At 45.3% G+C, this 26,225-nt stretch overlaps 1 protein-coding gene across 6 annotated transcripts in view; it reads left to right on the top strand.

Annotated features, from left to right (window-relative positions):
* Nucleotides 1–16,702, top strand: part of CAB39L (calcium binding protein 39 like) — a 59,791-nt gene extending 43,089 nt beyond the window's left edge. For all 6 annotated transcript variants that reach the window (XM_084200939.1, XM_084200938.1, XM_084200940.1 and 3 more), the window contains 5 exons: nt 1,832–2,000; nt 5,477–5,536; nt 7,063–7,128; nt 7,617–7,760; nt 14,858–16,702. In XM_084200939.1, coding sequence (XP_084057065.1) covers nt 1,832–2,000; nt 5,477–5,536; nt 7,063–7,128; nt 7,617–7,760; nt 14,858–15,037 — 619 coding nt within the window. In that variant the 3' untranslated portion in view covers nt 15,038–16,702. The remainder of the gene's footprint in view (nt 1–1,831; nt 2,001–5,476; nt 5,537–7,062; nt 7,129–7,616; nt 7,761–14,857) is intronic.
* Nucleotides 16,703–26,225: the final 9,523 nt, after the last annotated feature.

Raw genomic sequence — 26,225 nt, 5'->3', positions numbered from 1 at the left:
AACAGAGAAGAACTCAGTTGTTTTTTTTTTCTGCTGTGGAAATGCATCAGCATAGAGCACTAATTGCTCATTAGAAGTGATTTTGAATCACATTTCTATCATTCCTGCCTGGTAGCTTTGCATGTAAGTGTGGGTGCAAAGGACATGCTAGCTATGACTGGGCAGCCTGTAAACTTCTTCCAGGCACCAGACCCAACTTCCCTCACTTGTGTGAACAGCCAAAGGTCCATAACTCACTTCCAGATAATGGAGCATTTGACTAAGAATGATTCTGTTGATACTTAATGTTTTTAAAAGTTATTGTGCTGGAAACAATGTAATTTGCTTTTATTCCAACCAAAATATTCATTAGCCAACTATTAAATATTTTCCTGGCTGCACTCCTAGGAGCAGCTCTGCCTCATTTTCCTTAAAAATTAGTATTCCTGTTAATGGAGTTGATTCCTCAATGGGCAACATCAGTAAATTTTTGCTCTCTGAAGAGTTAGAAATTCAAGTTTGCAAATGCTTCCCCAGACCAAAACAAATAGGGGCTTGAGTGCCTGCATTTCCTTGAGGGTGGGAAGCTTCATTTGCCTGTTTGGAATAGCAATCCATTTTCATTAAGCCAACTATTGTTGACAGCAGGTTGAAGTATGCAGCTCTGGTATGCTTGCAGAACACAACTGTTCTTTTAAACTGCATGCTAGGGGTAAATTTGAGGGCCCACTCACTTACAGCACAGATGGCATTTTGTGTTTTTCTTCCTTTTTTAAAAAAAATGTATTTCTTTTGGCCTAGTGATAGGAATTAATTTTGCAAAGGAAAAACAATGCTGATAAGCTCTGGGTGATAATACACAGTTCTGATATAGTATAACCAGTTTATTGAAACAGAGAGTGCTTTCTGTTCCCTTGGACTTTACCACTTTCACATGATTTCTGGCAGACTGCTGGAAAAAAATTCATTTTAAATCCTTCTTGACTGCTGGATTTCATCTTTTTTGTTTTTTAATGTGTTTCTAACTGTTTTGTTTCAGATTAATTTCAGCTTTAAAGAAATCAAGACTTTATAGAAATTGAAGATGATCTGAATTTCCTCCCCCCTCCCTCCCTCCCTCCCTCCCTCCCTTCCTTTCCCAGGGTGAGATGTGTGCTGGCTCCTGGCTATTGCAGTGCCTCATGTGCCATAGCAGGATTGTAATTTGAGGAATGGATGCTTGTGTCCTATCACAGCCAGAGCCTCTGCAGAAGAGACATTGAGCAGAACTCCTCCTAAACTGAAGAAAAAAACCAAAAAAATTCAGAGCTACAGAAAGCTCAATCCTGTGTAGACTGCCTGGAGAGACTCTTCCTACCTTCCTCATTAATACTGCAGAGTGATGTCCTCTGGAAGAGGAGTGGGAGGTGATGGATGGTCATGAGGTGTTACAGTTTTCTTGGATAAACTGAGGAGCTCAGAATTGAATCTGAAAAGGGAGGTTATTATATTGTACAAGCTGTGCTTTCTCACAAATCCAAAAGGGTGAAGGATTTCTGTTGAAATGTTGCACACTCCCCACGGTCTTTCCACAGAGAGGGGGTGTAGTGCAAATTTACACCAAAATGTGTTTTGGCTTGGGAAGAGAGAGGTTTGCAATGAAAAATTCTGGCAGCCTTGTCTGTGTCTGCTCCTGAGCTTTGGGATGAGGTCCTGCAGCTGGGTACAGCACTGCAGCTGGGAGCTGCCCTCAGTGTGGGGTGTCCCACCTGGCAGGTGTTCCTGTGATACAAAGTTCCCTGTTGCTAGAAAGGTGCCTGTTTGTCTTCTTTCTCCTGTGTTTTGATGTTTTCTGTTTCTCTTTATTCTCCAGATATGAATCCCCAAACATTGCCTTACGTTGTGGAATTATGCTGAGAGAGTGTATCCGCCATGAACCCTTGGCCAAAATCATACTATTTTCAGAACAGTTCAGAGACTTTTTTAAATATGTGGAAATGTCAACATTTGATATTGCTTCTGATGCCTTTGCTACATTCAAGGTAAATTATTCAGTACATGCATCATAGTTTGTGTCAAAAGCAGCGCTCCATCAGAAGTCATCACTGAGCACTGTGTTGCTTTGAACTGGTGGCTTTTTATTGTTCAGTAAAGGATATAATTAATTAACCCTTGGTCTGATTGTAGCAGGATTCACAACAGCAATCAACTCTGCAAAGAATCTTTAGAGAAATGTAAATCTGTATTTAACAAACACTCTTCACCTTGACAACTCGCAGTCTTTCATGCTCCCATTCAAAACTCAAATAATCATGTATTATCTACAGTTCTTGTAAAATGCAAACCTTCTTCTCTCCCTACCTTCCCCCATGACAAACCCACAGCCCATCATGACCACATGAGTGAATAGAAGGCATCATTTAAAACTAACATTTGAAATAATTGTAATTTTTGCTGTCCCTTCTTAGCTCAGCAGTCAAGTATAGATTAATGCCAAGCCTGCTGATAATTTTACAGTGTATTCATAGTCTTATTTTTGTGAGCCATGGTTCAGTGTAAGGACTCTAGTGCTAAAAGCTAAGCAAGTGGAAGCACTGCATAGGCTCTGTAGAGTGTAGAGTAGAGAGTACTGTGTAGAGATTAAAAATAAGGTTGGGTGAAGATGCCAAACTACTTGGAGTTTGTATGTGACCATGATCCTTCCCACCAGGTGCTAGTACAGTCTCTGAGCAAAAAAAACCAAAATAAATTTGATGCCTGTGAACTTCACATACAGGGAAGATTAATTTATTTCTGAAAAACAGTTTAAGAAAGCTGAGGGAAAATCTTTTTAGTTAAAGACTCTTCTAAATATAGATCCAACTCCTTTTTTTCTTCTATAGCTGAGCTCCCTGCTGTCATAGAAACACATTGTTTATTCTTTCCTTTCAAAGCTAATTAGAAACATGATTAGATAGACCTCAGGAGTAATTGTAAGGAATGTTAGAGCTCAGCTCAGTGATTCTACATACACTGAAGCCTGGCTTTTTGCTGGTGTTTACTAACCTACTGAATGAGATAAAGATTTGCATAATGGAGATAATATTGCATTCTTCAGTAATGACTTGAGCAAGATTAGCAATTCAAATCACCCCTTAATCAATTGCAGAATCTTTCCATTATTTAAGTTTCGCTGTTGTGGTGTCCATTAGGTAAAGGTTATGCAATTCAAAGTAGCACAGAAACACAGACAAGGTATAAAAATGCAACATAACTAAGGTATTTAAATCTTCTGTTTCTGGCATGAAACATTTTACCCTATGCTCAGAAGAATATTTGTTTCTGGTCAGAAAAAGTGCTCATGAACTCAGTTCCCAGCTTGACAGAAGAGAATTGCATCTTGTCCCCAGGTCCTGCTTAAGCAGGACAGCAGAGTGTGCTGGTGGTGATGGACAGTCTTCACCCCAGCCAGGAGGCAGGATGGGGATAAGGGTCAGTTAAGCTGTGGCAGGGACTGGTGACTGCTACAATCCTCCCAAAAAGAAGAGAGATTGATGTTGTTCATAGGTCTACAGCTGTAGAATGTACTTCTGTCCCCTGTGAACTGAGTGTATTTTTAGCAGGATTTAAAAATAGGATTCTACATCCTCACATGCACTGGAAAGAGAGGAGTATGAGGGCAGTTCATCCTCAGACAAAGGACAGAATTCACTTTTAAAATGCTTGGGGGAAATGTTTAAACAGCATTTTTAGGTTTTTTTGAAATTGCCTCTTAGCACCTGATACATGGTCAGTTCTGGAAAGAAACCAGCTGCTCATTTAATCTCCTGTTTGTCAGTTACTCTGAATAGCTGGAACAGCAAGAGGTGATGTGGAAGTGACTGAAATATGGAGCTACCTCATTTCTAATACTGGGAAAAGAAGTGCTGTGATTGTTTGCTGGATTACTGAACTCACGTTTTCATTTCTGGTCTCTCCATGTTGGGTTTGCAGTTGCCACCGCGGTGTCTGGTTCAGAGCTGAAAGCCTTGGGTAGTCTCTGCACCAGAGGAGAGCTCAATTAAATGTGCATTAAAGTCTGAAGATATTTATAGTAGGGAAGCACTGGAATTATGATCTGGAGATGTACTTCTTAATTAAAGTTATCCAGGTGCACTGCAGAGAGGAAACAGAGCTGTTAAAAATGCAGAGGAAGATGGCTGGTATTTCAAGGTATAAGCTGTCTGTGGAGGGTGCAAGCAGCAGTTGGAATGTGCTGGCTGAATGCTGCTGCTCCACGCTTCCTCGTATTTCCTGTGAAAAACCCATTTTGGATTATGTTTCATTTGTGCCCCCTATTGAAGGACTTGTACTTGCCTCCAAGTGCCCTGCATAAAAGCTCCTGAATCATGTGTTTCACTCAGCCTTTAAAACTGCTGTCACTGCAGTCCTGCTGAATGAAGGGATGTATTTAAAACAGGCACTGGATTTTGTAGTGCTCTGCTTTCCTCTTATAATTGATGGTAAAAATAAATTAAAGGATTAGTATGTAAAGAATGTCTTTTATTTGTGAGGATGTGTCTGTGCATCTGCTTGAGCTCCTCATCAGCTTCAGCCTCTGCCTGGGCAGGGAAGCCAAGAAAAAGATTATAAAAAAGAGCATTGATTCGCTGAAAAATACCAATTTGAATGGACTTCATCAGGCATTTATTGAGATCAATGTTGTATTTTAAAAGATGCAGTAAGATAAAAATCATACTTAAATGCCTCACACTGGCCACTCATTTCATAGCTATTCATCCAGTAAAAAGACACAGTTTCTTCTGGAGCTGAACATTTGCATCTCTGTCACTGAACACCAGCATCACCATTCTGTGGGAGAGGTTCTTCTAATTTCAATTTGAATTAGTTAGCCTTCTGGAATGGGAGGCAGTCTGTCCAGCTGTCTGGAAGGTCTGCTGCTGCTTTGTGTCAGAAAGCCATTCCTGGGCAGAAAAAGCTCTACAGAATAGACTCATCCCACTTACCTTCCAGGGAAAGAAGTGGAGGTGGAGGGATCCTGGACGGCTTAGCTTAAGTTGCTGCCTAGCTTTCATTATTAAATAGCTATGTGTATGTACAGTGGTTGAATTCCAATTTTCCTTGTATTCTTGGAGATGAGCAGGCTTAGCATCATCCCCAGCTCTGGGGTAGCATGTAGGTCACTTTGGCTTGGAGACCATAGCTCATCCTCCATAAAGGGCTAGTTTTCTTTCTTCCTTCCTTCCTTTTGCCCATCCCTGTTTGATGTGAGTACTGTGCACTATGATCTATCAACAACAAGAAAAGGTGGGAGGGAAACAGCAATAAAAAGTATTAGAATAGGTCTACCTTGATTCTGTTAGCATTACATTAACTGAGTTCTCCCTAAAGTCCTACTAACCACTTAATGAATGCAGTGTTATCTATAGAAATCATGTTGTAAATGCTTTCTGGTCAAAACTGCTGAAATACATTTGAGAATCAAGGGACAATCACAGGCACTTGGTCTCTCAGGTAACCTTTCTCTGTTCTTCCCCAGGACCTGCTAACACGACACAAATTGTTGGTGGCAGAATTTCTGGAACAAAATTACGATGTAGTAAGTATCAGTGCTGAAAGGCTTTATAAAAAATCTATTTAAGCTTGGCTGCAGAAAAAAAATTGCACAGGGGGTTTCGTGCTCTGCATAAACTCCTCACATAGAACTGCAAAACCAAACACTGGTTTGTGCTGGAGCAGAATCCATGCCTGGCATGTGAAATGCAGATACCCCCTGTGCACACAGCTGGGGACACAGCCAAGGTCTCGGGAGAACTCAGAGGTTAAGAGCAAGTTTTATTCCTCACCGTGTGCATCAGATCTCCTCAAGTGTGAATGGAACTGAAACTTGCAAACAGATCATGGGAGAAAACTTTTGCATGGTTTTAAACAATTTTGTGATACCCCAGCACCGACAGGGCCATACAGGTGTTATTTATTCTTCTTTGGGACAGAAGAGTTACTGAAACAAGTTTTAGCATTACTGGAATTGTACCTGAATGAGAGACTGGGGTCTGAGTATTCCTATTATCTTCCTAAGGCAATTAGTCCCTTGGTTAGTTGCTATTTTTCACTTTGATTTTTTGGCTCCCTTTTGGACCAAATGTGGGTCAGAAAAATTCCATTGGATTCAACTAAAATTGGATTGATACAGGTCACGGGATTAGACTGTGGGTCATGTTTTTGTGTTACCTGAGGTATTCTTTATTTCACTGCCAAAATGAAAAGACAAATTTCTTTCATTCTGGTTACCATGAAGGTTAAATAAAGAGCAGGCTTATTACTGCTGAGTCACTAATGCAGCTTAGCTGGAGCAAAATAAGTGTCTCTGCTAATCTTTTCTCTTAATACTGGAGCACTGCACTGGAACAGTCCCCATTCTACATTTATTTGACATTTTGCATTTTTAAGTATCAATTGCCTACGTGAGTTGGTTTTTGGTTTTGGGTTTTTTTGTGACTATTGGACAGCAATGTTGAATTTTTCCTGCTTGTTTGGTAGGTAGTCTGAACATATTGCAGCCTTGTCTCTCAGTCTTCCTGACCACAAGATCCCCTTGATCCATCCCTGCAAAATCCAGCACACACTTTGCTCCTAGTGACCCTTGCTGGGCAAAGAGGTTTAACAAGTGACGGTGCTGAAGTCAGACGAGGTGGCGCCTCACAAAAGGAGCATTTGGGAATCCCCATCACCATTTTGGGGTGTTGCATTGAGTCACACAGCCAGGCATGACCAGGACATGAGTGAGTGGACGTTATGTGCTGGACCCACATGTCCTGGCAGCAGTCATCCTTCTGTAAGAGAAGGCTGTCCAGGCACTGGCTTACTTCTGTCCCAGTTGGCTCACACCAGCCCCTGTTCCATCCAGCCCATATGTGGTATTCCCCCTCTGCAGCACTTGGAAGAGGAGTGTTCCTGGGCATTAGTTAATTCCCTGTGTGATAACCAGCCAAGAGAAAACCACAAGAGCTGGGCTTGGCATTGCACTGAAGTGTTAGAGGGTGGCACTGCTGCAGCAGTGAGAAGGGCTAAGAGAAGGAAGGATGGACATTAATCTGATGCATTTGTGTTTTCTTGTTACTCTAGATCTTTGAGGACTATGAAAAACTCCTTCATTCTGAGAATTATGTAACGAAGAGACAATCTTTGAAGGTAAAATCTCTCAGCACTTTCCTCCTAAATTTGTACTCTGTGTTATGCAGAATATCAAGGTGCATGTATGGCAGTGGAGCAGCCATTTTTCTATCAGCAGAAGAACTAAGGGCTTGTGGTGCTCTTCCTGAAAGGCACAGGAGCTCACTGTGTCTTTTCTTTCCTGGACCTCTGGGGAAGCACTGGGCCATTTCTATGGAACAAGTGCTGTCACTTCTCTGAGCTCAGATCTGTGTTTTGATTCAGAACGTGTGTTACAGTGAGCTTGGCAGTAATGTGGCAGTCTCTGCCTGGGGCACCAAGACATGGCCTGCGCATGGAAGCAGGGGGCGTGTGAATGTAACATGGCAATTGAATGAAGGTGTCTTTATCTACACTTGCTTTTGTCCCAGCTACTCACACCAGCCCCCATTACACCCAGCCCATATGCAGGATCTCCATCTGCAGTATTTAGGAGATGGGCATTCTTTTTCTAATTTTGCTTACAGCTTCTGGGTGAATTGATTCTGGACCGACACAACTTCGCCATCATGACGAAATACATCAGCAAACCAGAAAACCTGAAGCTGATGATGAACTTGCTGCGAGATAAAAGTCCCAACATTCAGTTTGAAGCATTCCATGTGTTCAAGGTGAGCCAGTATGAGTTGTAGAGGGGGCAGACATTCTCTTCTCCTCATAAAAATGTGTTTCAAAGTGGACCAGAAGAAGTCCAGAAAATTAAGGCAAAGGTTGAGATTTACAGTCATCTGCAGTATTTGAGAGTGTCTTAGCTGAAAAGGGCTTTCGGGTGAGACCTAAAGCAGCAACATTTTGGTTTGAGCTGGGGGTAGTCAGTCAAGTAGACATGAGCTACAGGTAACAAAATACACAATTTCTAGGCAGTGTCCAGGGGACCTTCTCCCCCCTCCTGGATCATTTTACCATGTGATTCTGGGTAAAGATAAAAAAAAGGTCTTAAAACTCTACCTTAGATTAAAAATAGGTGGTGTTGGTGCTGGGCATCAGTGCAAGCACAATATGCTTTTAAAGGTATTAAAAAGGTTTGGTAAATCTGAGCTTGAAATGAGTTTTATCCTTCCATCATTTTGTGGTGACATTAATGCAGAATTAAAAAAATACCAGGCCCAACAAGTGTCCCTTTTTTCATGATGATCAATGTTAATAAGTTAGAAGTTTACAATTTTCCTATCAAAAGAGTTCTCTGCTCTGGAACAGAGGGTAAGTCAGATTGTTATGAAAAACTAACTCTAATTTGGAATGAACATGTTAATTTCAAACTGTAAATAGAGTTGTTAATGATTATCAGAAGAGGAATTTTGGGCCTCTAAGGATATCCCTTCCCTAAGCTGGCTAAGAAAGATACCAGATAACACCAAATGACTGTAGAAAGAGGTTACAACACCCTCCAGAAATTCAGGGTGACTTGTTAAATTTTGTACTTTTGCCATTGGGAAAAAAGCTTTCAGATCTTCAGTGTGGAAACTTAGAGAATGTGCAGCTTCTCCAAAAAGCTTTTAATTTCGTAAAAGAAAAAAAAAAGCTTCAAGGAGGATTAAAAGAAAATTCCTTTCGTGAAATAAGCAGCTTGGTAAGCTGTTCTCTTGCTGACTTCCTCCAGTCAACTGAACCACTGTGAGTAACTTGTACTCCTCCTCCTTATCAGGAGGTGTGTGGCTCCAAGATAAGCAAGCAGTCTGGCTCCAGACATTTGCAGCCTTTGAGATGCCAGTGGAGAGAAGGTATCAGAGGATTTGGATTTCTTAGCCACTCTGTGAATAAATGCAAGATTTCTATTTATGAAAGACATGAGCTGCTGTTCCTGAATTCCTGAATTAATGATAGGCAAGGACCAGGCCTTGGGAGTGGCTGATTTCACTTTTTTAGGAGACATTTAAAAGGACTTGGAATAATGTAAAAGGATCCCAGTGTGCAACCATGTCACACATTGCTGTTCCTCCCATTCTGCCTTCCCATTCCTCCCTTCCAGTATGTTGCATCCCATTTCCAGTTAGAGTGGGGATGTTGCAGGCTCATCCTTGCTTGACCACTTGCAGTTGCTGCCACGTGGACATAATGCTTGGACCTTGGAGCATCAGCAGAACAAACCATGGGCAACAGTGGTGTTGTGTCTCTTCAGTTCAAAGGGCCAAACTCTGTCCTCAGACACCTCTGTGGGTCTTTTCCAGTGGTGCCAGTCAGCAGCACTTCAGCAGGGCCAAGGCATTCCCATGGCATTCCTCACACTGCCTCTCATGCACAGGGCTGCAGGGGAGCTGCAGACTCAGACCAGAGCCTGATCAGCTGGAAATTGCTCACTCACAACCTCCACTAGCACACTACAGAGTAACTGTAGAGGTGCAGCAGCTCCCCTTTTAGGATCCTCCCCACTGAGGATCTGGGTTCCCTGGGTGTAGCAGCATCCAGGTCCTCCCCAGGGGGAAGGGTCTTTATAGGGTTTGTTACAGGAAATTGCATTGTGAATTAGCTTTGTAGAGAGGGTCAGAGAAGCTCTTTTCCCTCTGATTTCACTTGTTAAATTGAGTTCTCACTTCTTGAGAGCCACTGAAATCCTTACGTATTTAAGAGACTGGCTGTTTGTGCCCAGCTCTGCAGTCCTTGCCTTCTGTTTCTGGGTTTGTGTCCCTCAGCCCAGTTCTCTTGTCAGCTGTAATATTCCATGTTAATGTAACTGGGAGAGGAATCTTGTGCTCAGCTTTTAATCTCATAAATTTTGAACTGTGCTTGCATTTTAAATTATGCTTGCAAAATACCTATGCAGTCCTGGCTGAAATTACAGTAGACTAACCTCAGTGATTTGGAATCAAAGGTCTGCTGAGAAGTGGATACTTGCTGCTCTGTCTGAGCTGCCAAAAGATTTGGGTTTAAATTACCTGATTTAGATGTTTCACCAGTTAGACACAGTTGAAATGAAAAAGTGTTTGTTTTGTAAGCATCCAGATTCCAATGCTCCCGTGCCCCTGCTGACCCAAAAAAAGGCTTATGACTCTTACTGCCTGAGGCAATTTCTAATTATTGGAGATTTGAAATGGTAAGGTAGAGATGAAAGTGATGAGCACTTCTAGTGCAAATTTATTTTGGAGGAACATTTTGTGATTGAAAATATCAATACCCCCAAGCTCTGAGAAAATTTAATTCACCCAACTTACTGTGAGTGGGAAAATGAAGACAGAGTGCCCACTTGCAGTGCCTTTTTCCATTCTCCTTTTAGGAGATGGTTGATCTTCCTCCTAACTCCAGCCCCTTCTCTTCCTTTTTTCTTCTAAAAAAAGATGGATCTTCTGCCTTGCAGCACCATCCTAAATGCCTGCAGCTGCTTTGTAAAACTGGATGTCCCAGGCAACGTATGCATAAGGATTACCCAGTATTTAATCATGAGGAAAAGCTAACAGACCTCACCCCTTCCCTCCTCCTTCATAAATAATCCGAGGGGATCACTTGGAGTTGTGGGCTTTGAGTCACTGGCTCTTCTCTGCAGTGATTTCAGTGGAGAATCTCAAGTGTACACACTTTGGGCATCAAATACTGGGAGGGGCTCTCCAGCTCCTCTGGTGGGTTTGTGTTGTGTTCCATTAGTGAAGGCTCCTTCGAGCCTCCTGTATCTTTCAGACCTATGTGAACATGGTGCAGGGATTCCTCTGACCTCACATATTCAAAGACAAAGGATAGGAACAGCTCTCTTGGATTTCACATAAACAATTTGCTGATTTTGAGGAAAACACCCTGTAGCCGTGAGCTGGGATTATGTGACTTTCTTGCTCTTAAGGGGACATTTAGCAAGATATATTTTACTGTTTAAATCTAAAAATAGAATGGGTACACTGTGTTTTGTGACCTCAGTTTCATTTTTCCATTCTTGTTCATGCACATTACGAGCTACCTCCTGCAGCTTGCTCTGCAAACAGCCTCACATAATTTGACCATACTGACAGTTTGCTCTTGGTACGAAGCTGAGGCCGTGTTTGTGGGGATGTGTCCTCTCTGTTTCTCAGCTGGATAATCTAAAAGACAAGGATTATTATGTGAAGCACTGTGCTATAAGCAGCATGAACCCTATGTGTTCTGTGTGTGCAGTGTCCTGACAGTGACATTGTGCATTGACCCCAGAGCAAGTCCTAAAATATTCAGTCCAGGGCATCCTGTAATTGCTCTTGCTCTGCTCTTGCCCCAGAAGGTTGTAATGCCTGGTTATTAATTGAAAGGAAATAAGGTCAAATTCTCTAATCAAGTAATTTTGATGTTTGCTTGAAGAAATACGTTAAGACTTTTAGTGGAGAAGGTAACAACTATTGCACTTTAGACAATTTTGAAGCTTTTAGAGTTGATTTTCATTCTAGGTCTTTTGCAAAAACTCGTGAAATTGAGCTTTCTCTGTTTTGAGACAACTATATTTAGAATTGGAATTTTTATATGGGTACTGTCTTTATTTTGGGTCTCCGTCTCTCTCATCTATCTGAATTTAGTGCTCTAGAGCATATATCTCTTCGTAATAAAACCATGGGTCAAACCAAGTTCTCTGTGGTTCAATCCAACTTCATTTTATTTGAAATGTTCCAGATATCATTAATAATGTTTCTGGTTTTAGGGATTGATCTCATTCTCTATGCCAATACAGAGTTCTGAATGATGGGGACCCTTTCTGACATGAAGTCTCACGGTGGTCCTGCTCCTGGGCTCTGTGAAACTGGTCAGTTGATACTGACAGAATTGATTTTGTTTGCTCAGCCAAAGTATTGAATAACATTTCAGGAATTTTCTGGTCCTTGAACATTCTCTCTTTACGAGTCCCTGTTGACACTGAGCAAGACTGGCAGTTGAGATGATCTTTGTTTGAATGTTCACTTTGCCAGTTTTGCAAGGGGGAGATTGTAATCTATAAATAGTTGAGCAGGAAGATAAACAGGATGTGATGGCTTCTATGAAACGAAGTTCTTTATTATTTGCTATGGTAATACCAGGGGTAGGTCCAATATGAAATGCTATTTACTAGGTTTACCACCAACCTTCCAGTTCTGTTTGCAGAGTGGAGAGCTTTTACAGCAAGAATTATTTAGATTTCTTCATTTTGAGAGTCACCCTTCAGATAAATATTGGGGAGGCCTAATATTCATTGAAGGAAGATGTTCAGCACTTCAAGGTCAGGCCTTCTTTGATGGCTTCTCTTTGCATTGTCATCAGATGATTTCTGAACATGTGGGTCTTGCCATTGTATCTGATGGCTTCTTCTCCTCATCAGAAAGGGTGAACTGAACTCCAAAATTAAAAATTCTTATGAAGATCTGTAAATCCCTGCCTGTAGGCTTACATCCTGCTTTTCCCCACGGCAGCTCATCCAGATGACGGGGGGCTTATCATATTCCAAATCCTGGAAGTATCCAGCTTCCATCAGCATGATCATCTGTTGTAGGTCAGCACACAGGGAGCTGCTCCAGCTGAGAACATGAAGTGCTGCAGCCTCATCCAGAGCCACATGTCCACACTCAGGAGATCTCAAGATTCGTGCAGATAAAGCACAGAGTGGAAAGCTGTGAAGGACGCTCATATTTACATCCCCAAACCCTTTTTCTCCCAGTCTAAGGTGAACCAATGCATCAATAGCAGTGTATCAAAGTCATTTGCAAAGGAGGAGATGCTGCTTTCAGATGCTGCAGCTGTTGAGAGTGCCCAGGTGTAGTGAGAGCTGTCACCTGGCCATCCCACCGCAGGCAGGTGTGTCCCTGGTAGGAGGCTGCCCTGCAAGTACTTTGGGCGTGGTGCAGGAAAGGGGCTGCTCAAAAGGGATCAATCCTTGGGGGCTGTTAGTGCTGCACTTGAGAAGTTTTAGGTGCAAGTGGGAATAAAAAGGAATCATTTAAGATGATAGCTCAGGGTAATTAGAGAAGGGCAAGGTGGAGGCCTTTGTGAATAACTGGAGATAGTGTATTGTCACTGGGACCATGGTCTGGACACCAGATCAAGTAAAACTTTGTAATACACTTGGGATGGGTTCACCCACCATAGCAGAGGTTGCAGCTCTTCCCGCACAGCAGAGGGCAAAGTACCTTGCAGCAGGGGCTTCTAGGAGAAGCCTGAGGAGGAGAGATCCAGAGTAGACAAAAGCACAGACACAGATTAAGACTATTCCAGCACCAGGATGCCAGGGTTTAAGAGCAGGTGCTTTGTCTCACCTCTGTGAAAATAAAAAGTACTTCTAGCTTCCTGTTTGGGCAGAAGTGCTCAGTAGGCTGCTGTTGGTATGTGTTGAACCCCACTCCTTCCACATGTTCACTTGATGTGGCACTTTCCCCACCACTTGCATAACATCCTCTGATTTTGGAGAATGAAGCCTAATGGTGGGTACAGCCTGAGCCCTGCCCCAGCCTGAGCCCTGCCCTGGCCTTTACCAGGTGTTGTCTTAGGCACAGCCCCTCAGGACAGAGTGTGCATGATTCTCATCAGGTAGCACAGCTCCTCCCAGAGCAGCTGGACATGGCCCAAGTTTTCCCGTGGGCACAACCTCAGGGGAGACAAAAGGACCTGCAGAAGAGCCCCAGACCAGGAGCCAGCGGTGCTGCCTGTGCTCGGCAGGACAACATGCCATTCTGTACTGTCAGCAGATGTTTGTTTTCATTCTGCTTTGGACAGGCTTGGAGGGAAACTGGACGCTTTCCAGCTCTGTCCATCCTTAATTTCTTCTCATGGGGTAGAGAATAACTGGAGTTATTTCTGTCGTTGCACAAGCGCTCGGGCGGTGTTTGTTGCCCAGCCATGGTAACCTCGGTGCGAGCCAGATGTGGGAGCTGCTCCCGGGGTGGCCGGGCTGCGCTGCACGTGTGCTCCCACCGCAAGCCCCGCGCCCCATCTGCCATCCTGACCGACATCCAGGAAAGAGAGCTCCATCTCTGTGGCATCCCGGGGTCCCTGAAAGAGCCTTTCACCGCTGGCCTTTGCAACCAGCCTTAGGTTTGCACTTAACCCAGAGGAAATGGTAAAGGAACAGCGTTGTGGCATGAGGGGTCATGTTCAGAGCTGGAAAACTGCAGCTTTAGTGATTACAGGGGGAAAAATCAGAGCATTGAAGAAGGCCAGAAAGCTCACAGTGCTGGGCTGGCTGTGCCAGTATCTGAGTCTCGCCTCACCTTCCTGCATTGCCACCCTCCTCTGGTCAGCAAGGGCTGCAAAGGTGCTGGGCACACCACAATCCTCCTGCTCCTGCTGCTGTAAGTTTCCATGCTCCCATGAATGGATTAGGCAGAGGGAAGTGAGGCCTCTGACATATTTTCCAAACCAAAACAAAGCTGGCAAGTCTAATTTTAGGCCTGGTTTAATACGGAAATGATATCAATACTGACACAAAGCTTTTCCGTTCTCCTGATAATTAATTTCTGTGTATTTGTCTTGTGGGTGGGAAGAGGCTGAGAATTGATAGTTCCCTCTCAACAGCTGGATTTACAGTCAAAAGTTTTTATCACCACAGAGCAAGTGAAAGGAAAGTGATACCACATGCAGGCTAAGTTTTCCTTCAGTTTGCTGTCGAGCCAACATGTTTGAACTCGTGTCTGACTGCCCTGGGACAAGGTGTGTAGCAGTAGAGTACCTGCCTGCCAGCCTCCAGCCGACTTGTTAGAAAGTAACTGGTGGGGATGTTGTGACTGATGTTCCTCTATCTCTCTCTCTCTGTCCCCACCCCCTTGCTGTCTCTCTGTGCCTGATTTTGTTTGCATGTTAGGTTTTTGTGGCCAGTCCAAACAAAACACAGCCTATTGTGGAGATCCTGTTGAAAAACCAACCCAAGCTAATTGAGTTTCTGAGCAATTTCCAGAAAGAAAGGACGGACGACGAACAATTCACTGATGAGAAGAACTACTTGATTAAGCAAATCCGAGACTTGAAAAAGCCAACGGCATGAAGAAGACCTCTTGTTTTCCACTGTAGGCATTAATCTCAGTTGTTAAGTTCCTCTGTGTCCCTTAAACACCACAATAGTGCTTGAGAAGGCACAGCAAGTGCCTGGTTTTTATTTTGTCTTTGTTCCTAGATGTCAAGAGTATAGGGGTTTTACATGAGAACTAAAAAACCAAAAATCTAGAATAATATATTATTTTTAATCAAGATTATAATTATTTATGTCAGTTTAGAATCTCTCTGTAATAGAAGCTGGTTTGACAGATTTTTTTTGTGCTCAAGAAGAATGAACCTCTTTGCTTAACTTTATCAGCAAACTCAAGCACTGGCAAGTGCACAGAGCAGGTCTTCTGAGGACTGTGACATTGTTCCTTCACACGTGTAGTTGTGACTTGGTTCTAGCGCTGCACACACACAAGACTGTGAAAGAGTACATTGGTCTCTGGAGTTAGCTGCACTTATAGGTCAGGTTCTTTAGTCAAAACTATGGAAGATGAAAAAGCAGTAAAGGTCACGTTTTTGCTTCATTTTGTTTTCTTTCATCCTTTCTCCCCGCCCAGATCAGAGGTTTTCTATTCAGTGCTAGGGAATGGACGGATATATCAGCCATCTGAGCTGTTTCTGCCTAACACCCTTTCCTTGTGTGTGATCTATCTTGTGCTAGAGCACAGGCTTTTCCTACCAGCTCCCTGCTGTCTCATGAGGAGTAGACCCATGGACACGGTGCTCACGTGCCCTGTAATGGGAAAAGGCAAGAGCAATGCCCCTCCATCAAAGGCCATGCTGTATTGCTGATAAAGTGATCCTACACCTACAGAAACCATCCATGGTCAAGGATATTGGGTAGTAGCCAGAGCTACTTGGCTGAATTGTGACAAGAGCTGAGCCTCAGCATCAGAGTGAGAGGAGGGTCCTTAGAGTCTTTCCATATGAATTCCAGTCCTGGCTGTGCGAGGTGGGGTTGAGCTAAGTTCGGCAAGGGAATCATGAAAAGGCCTCAGCCAGATCTGCTGTGTGGGCTGAGGTCCCTGAGCCTGCAGGTGCTGCCACGGCTGAGCATTCACTGGATACTGAGCCTGGGAGGCCACTGAGCAGCAACAGGTACCAAAGGCCACCTACAGTTTGGCAGTTTCTGCTCTTGTTCATCCTGACCTGAATTCAGGTTCTGTGCTAAAGTTGTGGAGAGGAGGTTGTTGCACCATAAATGTTTTGAGTTTAATAAGCTCTATGGTACAGACAGTGTTTCCCTGGTGTGTTTGAAAAGTTTTTGGGGTCTTTTGTTTTCTAACAGGAAAATGTTATTCTGATGCTTTAGTAGGAAGCGGAGTCTGAGAGCAGAGAGTGGAAATTTCTTGAATTTTTCTGGACAGCCTAAGTTCTGAGTTTTCCTACTTGTTGTAAGAAAGTTCTCTAGCTAAAACTCTATCTAATGCTTCAGGTAACAGGTGACACTGAATTGTAAAAACAGAACAAGCCCTTTTCTTTCATTAGACTGTTGTATATTGAGGTGACTGATACTTTAATTTATGTGCTTTAGAAAAGGGAAGAAACAGAACTGATTGTGGTCTTGCCTTTGTTCAGATGTCAGATACACACAACAAATGTACATCTTAGTTGCCTGGAATTAAAAAAAAAAATTACAAGCTATTAAAGGCATGTTTACTGATCACTCCTTATTTCTGTCTCTGGGTTTTTTTCTCTCTTGCCTTTCTGGATAGCCAGATTCCATACAGTGCTAAATTCCTCCTCTCCTTTGCCAGCTTGTTTCAGCAGATGGAGAGGGATGAGCACTGCCTTCGAAGCCAATGCTCTCTGAAGCATCACGTCTGCAGCCCTGGCTGGCAGGGGTCTGGCAACTCCAGCCCCAGCCTGGCTTAGCTTGGCCATGAGCCTCACCCCTACCCTGCAGGTGATGTTTGCTGGCAGTGGTCACTTGCAGATTGATAAGAGAGTGTCTCCGGAATTGCAGTCCGCAGAGCCAGTCATTTCAGTCTGATCCTCTGAGATTTGGAGCCTGAATCCAAAGGGTGCTTGGCTGTGTTCTGAGCTCCTGGGGTGGGGCTGGTCTCCAGGGCTGGATTAACACAGAGACACGTGTCCATTGCCTCAGCCTCTGGAGTCACATGAGAACATTGGGCTTCCAGCCCGTGCTAGGAAAAAGTGTCTCATGGTGTGTTGCTGGGGAATGCCTGCCCTTGACAAAGTGAGCGTGACCCACACAGAGGTGCCCAGAGAATCGTGAGGGGTCACACTGGGAGTGCTTTGTCTGCACACAGAGGAGCACTTGAAGAGATCTAAACCTGTTGCTAACTCGAGGAGCGAGGTTCCACCCTGGTGTCTGCATAGGCAGAGAGGGGTCAGGCCAACAGGGAACAGTGATGGGCCCTGGCCCTGCAAAGGAAGCCTCTTCAAGGGCAAGGAGTCTTTGGACCACATGAGAAAGTAAGTGGTAAGGAGGACTTGTGAAAAAAGGGATCTCTGTGTGCGTGTCTGCAACGGGAAGGGGAAGAAGAGGTCTTACAGGTAAAATGACACATGCCAGGGCCCTTGCAGCTTGTCTTACCAGAAGCTGGTCCTGCAGTAGATCGCACAACACATCTCAAAGTAGAGTCTTCCCTAAGCTCAACTTGCTTAGATCTTTGAAAGAATAAAAAGCATAAAAATTGGTGAAGATGAAATTAAGCACCATAGTAATATTTCACAGCAGGTGAAAGTAACATCCCAAAGTAAACGAAAATGAGGTCTTTTCTAATGTGACTTTGAAATAATGACAGAACTCCCAATTTCCTTTGGTGAATTCAGTCAAGATGGTTCTTCTGCCTTAGGGAGTGCTCCCACCAGGAACTCACAATTTATCTGAAATTACTATCTGAGGGAGCTGTGTGATTGGAGGACGTGGTTCATCAGAGTGAAGGCAGGAAAGAAGATTATAAACTGGAAAGATAAAGAAGCTGGAGGAAGCCTTTCCATTCCATTCTGCACACAGCATTCAGGGGGTTTGGATAGCATGAATAAATCCCTGCCAGCATACGATGTAGGATGCTGCAATGTCAAACCTTATTTGATACAGCAGAGTGCCAGGAATCTTTGAACCATAAGCTTCTGTCATGGGATTTGGGTGGCTTGTGCTGAAATCAGGAAAATCTGATTAGAAGCAGCCACAGGCTCACCCGAGTGTCCTGGTGTGTACAACAGCAGGTGTGAACCCGGGAGAGGCCAAGGACTCTGGCCTTCCACAAATGTGGGCGTTAAGACCACTTGAGCCTCTTAATCTGCATTCTCCAGAGACAAGATCAGATGAGAAGGAAAGAATGACTTGGGCCTCTGCTGTTATCTAATGATAACAGCATTCACGAAAGGGAGAAGAGATCCAGATCCCATTTCTTCTCTAGCATGTGCTTTGCTCTTGCTTGTGAAATTGGAGCAGGGCTAAGAGAACCCAGGCCTCTTTCCAAGGGGTGCAGTGGTGTCTGGTCAGTAGAGAAGCTTTTTCACTGGGCCAACAAATGCTTCATTTCTCTTTCTGAAGTAGAAAGACTTCAACATTTTGGCAGAAAGCACCTTCCTGCAGAACATCTTATGCCTGGCAGTGAAAGTTGAGGCAGAGAGGATACAGGTTTTGGTCTCTGTGACATAAAAGGAATTGTATGTAACTCTCCCACTCCTTGACTAAGTGTTCTTGCATAAAGATGCAGGTCTCCATGGACTGAGTTTAAGGTGTCTGAGAGCCTCCAGTGGGAGTTTCAGACCCATGATGAGAGGCAATCCTGCGAGCAAGAGCTGCTGTGGCCTGGGGAAGAGAAGGAGCTGAAGTCCCTGCCCTTCCTGCCCATGCTGAAGAGAAGCCTTGCCTCCAGCAAATCCCCCAACGCCTCAGGGTCTGATGTGTAAGGCCACAAGGTACCAGCAGCCCAAGCCAGCTCTGAGCATAGTTGGTGCTGGGCAGGAAACATGGGATCAAGCTAAGGAGAAACCCAAAACAAGGTTAGCAGTTTTGGCCATGCAGTTCAGCTCTAAGCTAAGCGTCTCACAAGGCTGTGACTTGGCGCAGCTCCCCCAGGAACCCCAGGGAGAGGCAGGCGGTGAGCCCAACCCTCCTGACTCATGGTCCTGCTCCACAGTGCCTGCCTTGAGCTGGCCTCTCTTTCCAGGAATGTGAGAGGAGGAAAAACAACCAAACAACCCACCCCCTTCCTATGGCATTGCTTGAGAGGGGCTTTCCAAAGCCACAGTAAAAATTACCTTTCCCACCTCAGGCTCTGTCACATTGAGCAGCAGCATGGGGACAGCCTGTGCCAGGGGTGCAGTGCCAGCCATGGCCCAGCTATGGCAAGCAGCTCCCCCCCCAGCTCAGTAATGACAGAGCACTGGGGACAGGGACGGGTGGGGTGCCAGCATATCCTGTGAGACAGCAGTGTGCCTTGCACTGTCACCACTGCTACAAGAGCCCCATGGCTGTTTCTGTCGCCCTATGGGCACTGGCAGCAGCTGGGAGGGCTTTGCTGCTGAGCATTGGCCCAGGAAAGCCCCATGCTGCCCTTGCTGTCTGTGAGACTGCAGAGCCCTGCTGTGGCGCGGCACATCAGGCATGGCCAGGTGTCCCACACCGTCTCAACCTCCTGCCTCCCTTGGTGTACCAATTTTGCAAGTGATGGTAGTGATGCCCACAGGACCATGGGATATGGTGTGCTTTTCTTCAGAGCCACTCTCTCCGCCAAGCACAGATTTGGGAATGGAATTTCCAAATGTCATTGTCCCATGGCCAAAATGTAACCTGTGTATTTTAACTGCCACACTGTGCCAGCAGACACCTCCAGCATGTTGAGCTTTGACAAGTAATTGGACACAACCAGCATCTGACTACCAAGGTGACAGGCAGGAGCAGTTTTTTGGTTGCACGACAGACACCAGCCCAGCCATGGCATCATAGCCCAGCTCCTCCATAAAGAAACAAAACCCACCCAAATCCTCAAAGCAGCTCTCCAGGGAAGAGCTACCAGTATGCCAGTGAATAGAGTTATTTCTTCTGAGTGCATGGAGAAGACAGCACCTTGTCTTTGGGGCCATGAAGCGCCTTACTCAACTCTTACGAATAGAGGCCCTTTACTTCTAAATTGCTGGGTACGTTGTCTCTGCTGGCGCTCAGCTTTGGCAATGCCCTTCAACTCCCTTGTAGAACAGCTGGCTTGACAAGCATTTGGAGCAGATTTAAAAATACCCTTGTCAAAGCAGAGCCCGCTGCATCTGTTTGCGCAAACATGCAGTCAGGGCTGGCTTTTCGGCACACCCCGGCACAGCCCTGCCCCGGCAGCCAGCAGGGAACAAACAAACCCGGCCTTTGCTCAGGCAGATGGTCAGATGCCCAACAGGCTCTGTGTGCCTGGGACAAGCGGGAGCCTGCTAGGAGCAGGGCTCTCGAAATCCCATGGGGGAAGTGGAGAAAGGCATCTCCTCCCCATTTGAAAGCTGGGTGTGGGGGAAAATTTATATTCACAGATGAACTTGCCTTGTGCCCCAAGGAACGTCAAGGGCAGAGCCACAATTAGCGCATAGCACAGAGCAGGTTCTTGCTGTGGGCTGACAGCCTTCCTGTCGAAGGCTCAAAGGAAAGTGACACTGGGGACTAGCAGGCAAGAAAGCAGGACATCCCAGGGGACAGCAGGCATTGCAGAGGGAGGAGAGACATATGTTCATTCCAACAAAAGACCCAGCTCTCCTGCTAATACATACCACTTCTAGCCATGCAGTTAAGCTCCTCTGTTTCCTGCTGGCTTTTGTTTTCTCTAGCTAAATCTGTCTTGCCCCACAATAGGAATGAAAGACTAAGTGAAGGTGAATGCACTGGCATTCACATTATCTTACATAGGTCTTTCAGGTAGTTCTGAAATAACATTGGGGAGGAGGAAATGTGTCTGTGCTGGCATTTGTGTGACATGTCTCAGACGCATGGCTCTTGTTGAAGTTATTGTCCAAATGCTTCATGGTTTCCCCACATTTCTTCAACCCCTTGTTTTTCCTCCAAGTTAGAAATTTAGCTGCCCTGGTGGAAAATTTACTGGCAAAGCAGTGAGATGACCTCACTGGAGCCAAAGTACAGATGGTTGAGCAACAAGGGCAAAGGAGGAAAAAGTCAGGCTTAGTTTTTAATATATCTGTCTTGTGCCACTGAGGAACACGGTGAAGCTGGAACAGACCCCATCCCTCCAACAATGATCCTGTAGTTACAGGAAGCCACCCAGTCCTGAGGCAGAGCCTGGCTTCCTGGGAAATCAAAGTGGAAACTTTCCTGTACAAACAGCTGATACTTGGGGTGCAGAAGATAAACGTCACACCGCAAAATACCCCAGGGAAAAAACCATGCTCAGCATTTTCCTCTACATGTCTGTTCCCAGCCCAAGCAGGGTGAAGTCTGTGCTGCTGCACATCAAGTGAGAAGGCCCTTTATCTACACACCAGATGTGCCAGCCACAATTTTCCCTCTTTCCATTTATGAGCTTTGAGCTGCCTTGAGTGTTCTGATATTTATAATGACCGTCAGCACACCTTTGTCTTCTTTTGTCTGCAGCAGCAGGACTCTCTGGGTACTGGTCACAATCACAGAATCATGGAGTGGTTGGGGTTGGAAGGGACGTATGGAGACCACCCTGTCCAACCCCTCTGCTAAAGCAGAAACAGGTTGCAGAGGATTGCACCAAGGTGGGTTTTGACTGTCTCCAGGAAAGCAGACTCCACAGCCTATCTGGGCAGTCTGTTCAGTGCTCTGTCACCCATGCAATAGAGTATACTTTCCTCATATTCAGAGGGAACTCCCTGTGCTCCGTGTGGACCCATTGCTCCTGTCCCTGGGATCCACTGGAAAGAGGGTGGCCTCACTATCTTTACACACCCAGCCCTAAGACATTTGTTGCACTAATATAATATGTATAAATAATACAATACAAATTTTGTGTGCAGACGAGAGCTGGAGCAGCTCTTCAGCGGCACCGGCACGCCGCGAGAGCCAGCATCCCTGTGGAGCCCGGCAGTCCCTGGGTCCCGCTCCCCGGGCGGCCTCCCCAGACATTTCCCTGCCACCAGCGCCCTCTCCCGGCCTTCCTTCGCCGGCTGGCGGGGGCGGCCGTGCTGGGGAAATTAATTTATTGCCAATCAAATCTGAGCAGGGTAACGAGAAAAAAACACTTCTTAGAACAACTTCCCCTTACTCCTCTCTTCTTCCCGGGCTCAACTTCACTCCCGAATTTTCTACCTTCTCCCCTCCAGCAGCACAGGAGGAAGAGGAATGGGAACTGTGGTCAGTCACCACGCTTTTGCCTTTGCCGCTCCTTCGTCCTCAGGGAGGGGACTCCTCACACTCTTCCCGTTTCCCCGTGGGGTCCCTCCCACGGGCGAGAGTCCTCCATGAACTTCAACATGCATCCTTCCCTGGGCTGCCGTTTTTCATGAACTGCTCCATTGTGGGTCACAAGTCCTGCCAGCAAACCTGCTCCAGAGGGGCTCCTCTCTCCACTGACTTCCCACAGATGCTGCCAGGAGCCCCCTCCAGCACGGGCTTCCCACGGGGTCACAGCCTCCTTTGGCATGCACCTGCACCAGCATGGAGTTCTCCCTGGGCTGCAGGGGGACACAGGCTGCCCTATGGAGACCTCCCTGGGCTGCAGGGGGACACAGGCTGCCCTATGGACCTCCCTGGGCTGCAGGGGGACACAGGCTGCCCTATGGACCTCCCTGGGCTGCAGGGGGACACAGGCTGCCCCATGGATCTCCCTGGGCTGCAGGGGGACACAGGCTGCCCTATGGATCTCCCTGGGCTGCAGAGGGACACAGGCTGCCCTATGAACCTCCCTGGGCTGCAGGGGGACACAGGCTGCCCTATGGACCTGCCTGGGCTGCAGGGGCTCAGCTGCCTCCCCATGGTCTGCACCAGGGGCTGCAGGGCAATCTCTGCTCCAGCGCCCAGAGCACGTCCTGCCCCACCTTCTGCACTGACCTCAGTGTCTGCAGAGTTGCTCCTCTCACATATTCCCACTCCTCTCTCTGGCTGCAATGCTGCAGCTTTTCCCCACTTCTTGAATCTATTATCCCACTGGCACCATCAGGGTAGCTGCTGGGCTTGGCCTTGGCCAGAGCTTCATCCATCCTGGAGCTGGCTGGCATTGGATCTGTAAGATATGGGCAAAACTTCTGGAAGCATCTCACAGAACCAACCCCAGAAGCAACCCACTACCAAAACCTTGCCACACTAACCCAAAACAACAGTAACCCAGGTCTATTTGAAATCAGCATGTACTATTAGCCTTCTTTGCTTTCCTATTCTCCAAGCAATGTCACTTACTGGATCCAAGAAATTAAAGCCAGATATTTGGAATCTGGTTTGCAGGCACAATGGCTGAAACAAAAAACCTATTTCGAGGACTACAAAGCTTTTCAGTAGTCCCCACATTAAACATGGCTCTGGAAATCTTCTCCCTTTGCCAGCCTGGCTGTGTCTCACTGACTGCTCACTGTGGTCTACACTGACATTTCAGTTCAAGAGCACTTCTGAAAGGCATCTCCCATCTGTCCCCACACACTGTATGTGGCTCTGCCACATGAGCCAGTCTTGGAGGGCATTGAGTGGACTCCTTTCAGCTTAACAGGAAAACTAATAGTAGGAATAGCTGTAATACACTCCGGCTATCGGGCCCTCAGTTCAAATGCCTGGGCTGGAACCAGGCAGATGTGAGACCCCCGGTGGGCCAGAACTCCAGCATCACCCACTTGATGGTTCAGCCCCACCGCCCTACAGCCGCACTGGGGACGGGCACCGTCCTTGGCCCCCGTCACCGCAGCAATCCCACTCTGCTCTGCAGGGACTGGGAACTGGGGTCCCTGGGTATGCCCATACAGGCAATCCAGGGCAGCAAGGCAGGAGGTGAGGCAGGGACCAGTTTTACTGTTGGATGGTCAAAGCTTCATCCACTTTGATCCTCTCCAACCAAGGAACAGGCCGTGGAGGTGGCAGCTTGCAGTGCTCCCTAATGCAGTTCCCATTCTGCCAAGGAAAAGGAGATTAATCCTTACAGGCCAAGGAAGGGGATCCCAGCCCTTTCCCGGGGCTGGCAGGAGGCACAGTCTCATGTTGAGACAAATTCTTCAGGCAGAGCAGAGGAAGGCCTGTAAGGAGTGTGAGCATTCCAAAGCACTCTGTAATGTTCCTAATAACCCAAAGCACTTAAAAACACACTTCAGTACTTACTGTCAGACTAATTTATTAGCAGGAAGCATGTTTTGCTGTAAGGCAGACAGTTAACAGAGAATTTCTGTAATTCTCAGTCAGAAGGCCAAATTATTACTGATAGTTAATACCTGCAATTAAAATGATCGTTCTGAAATGAATGAATCTTAAAATGCATATGGAAATTTCATACACTGTATAAAATATATAACTTTTACATTTCTTGAGTAAATACCTTGCAGCTTTTATGTAAGAAACAAACATCGTAGAGTTGATTTGCAAAATAAGCACTGAAGGAGATGTCCAGTATTCTGTGGCTCTCCCTGCTAAGCAGACAAGCAGAGCAGCACCTACAGAGTCCAGAGGTTGAGAGGAACCCCATTTGCATTCCTCCTGTTGGTTAAGATAAAGTCCCTACTTCGTAATTCCAGTAAAAATTAAGGTAGGGTTATACCGACAATCAGAGCCTACAGAAATTTCTGAGCCTCTGGAAGAATCTGTAGAATGAAATAAGACAGAAATAAAGCCAGGCTTCCAAGTCTTCAACCTTACAAGGGATTCCAAGTTTCACAGAAAGTTTTGTAAAAAAATCTTTGTTTGAAAAAAACTAATTAAAAGTAAAGGTAGAATCTTAACTCCTCCTGAAGTGGAGACTAGCAGCAGCATTCACTGCAGTGTAATTATTTCATGTGTTTTGTAGTTATTTCATGTGATATTTGACCTAATTTACTTCTCTGTGTACCCAGGCCACCTATGATGTTTAAGGGACTTTTCAATTTCAGCTGTTTCTATGAAGATACAGATTTTACTGATTTTGATACCAGCAAACTGATCACTATAAAACTTGAAGGGCCCTTAAATCTGGCCCTGTTTTTTTTTCCTTGCTTCTACTTCAAGTAGATGTGCATTGCCAATGGATTATGGAAACAAGAAGGTTTCAGTAGGTGGACTATGGCACACTTTTTATTCTAATTTGGACAGTATACACTATCCAGTCACAGTTCTGCTATCCAGTTCCAAGCTTCCCCAAAACCTAAGAAACAGAAAGAACCTGCAGATGCATCTTAAGACATGATTCCCCTTCCAGGACTTTAAGAAGAGCAGCAAAGACAAGATGCATGAAAGAACTAGGAAAGGGCTGTTTACATATCCTACCAGCAAGAACAGAAAAAGATTTAAGGCATTTGCACTGGAGAGCTCAGCAGAGGGAGTGAACAGAAAGTCTTGGGACATCTGCTAAAACAAAGAGTTAGAGGTCAGATTCAAAGCAGGAAACAGATGGGAATCAAAAGATTCTGGGTACAACTCTATGTTCTGGTTATGCATTACTTGGCCCTTCAAAACTAGCAACACTAGACTGCAGTGACTGTTTCAATGTCACCCTTGTAGTGTAGTCATCCAAGAGACAGGCACCTAAAAAGACCTGCGCTATTCCACTGGTACAGATCATCCTATCTAAGAAACAACACGACACTGGTGGTTTATTAGCTTCTGTAGTCCTAGGAGCCTGTCAGTGAAGATTAACAAAACCTCAGTACTAGCAATCTTCACAGGCATGCAGGTACCAGTGAGATGCATACAGCGAAATGCTTTTATACCTGCCTCCAGAAACTGAGAAAAAAGCAAAGCTAATCTTTGTCTTCATTAATTCAGATGGACTGCATGTGAGGAAGCACACAGAGCAGCAAGGCAAGTACCACAAAATTAAACAGCTCTGCTGCTATGATAGGAGTGTGTATGAGAGACAAGATTGGTCTCCAAACCATTTAGCTAGCAATGACTGCTATCCCAATGGTTTTGTGCCCATTATACTGAGAAGCAGACTGAAAAGCAAAAGCTGCTTTCAAGAACAGAGATAGTTGCTGGTGATTATTTACCTACTATTTCCTAGAAGATTCCCTTGATGATTGTATTTAAAGAAGTACGGCCTATTTCTGCCATTTTCTAGCCCAGAAATTATAAATCCATTCCCTCAATC

Source organism: Fringilla coelebs, assembly GCF_963513975.1.
Source record: "Fringilla coelebs genome assembly, chromosome: 2".
Lineage (NCBI taxonomy): Eukaryota > Metazoa > Chordata > Aves > Passeriformes > Fringillidae > Fringilla > Fringilla coelebs.
This window is presented reverse-complemented; position numbering and strand designations above follow the sequence as displayed.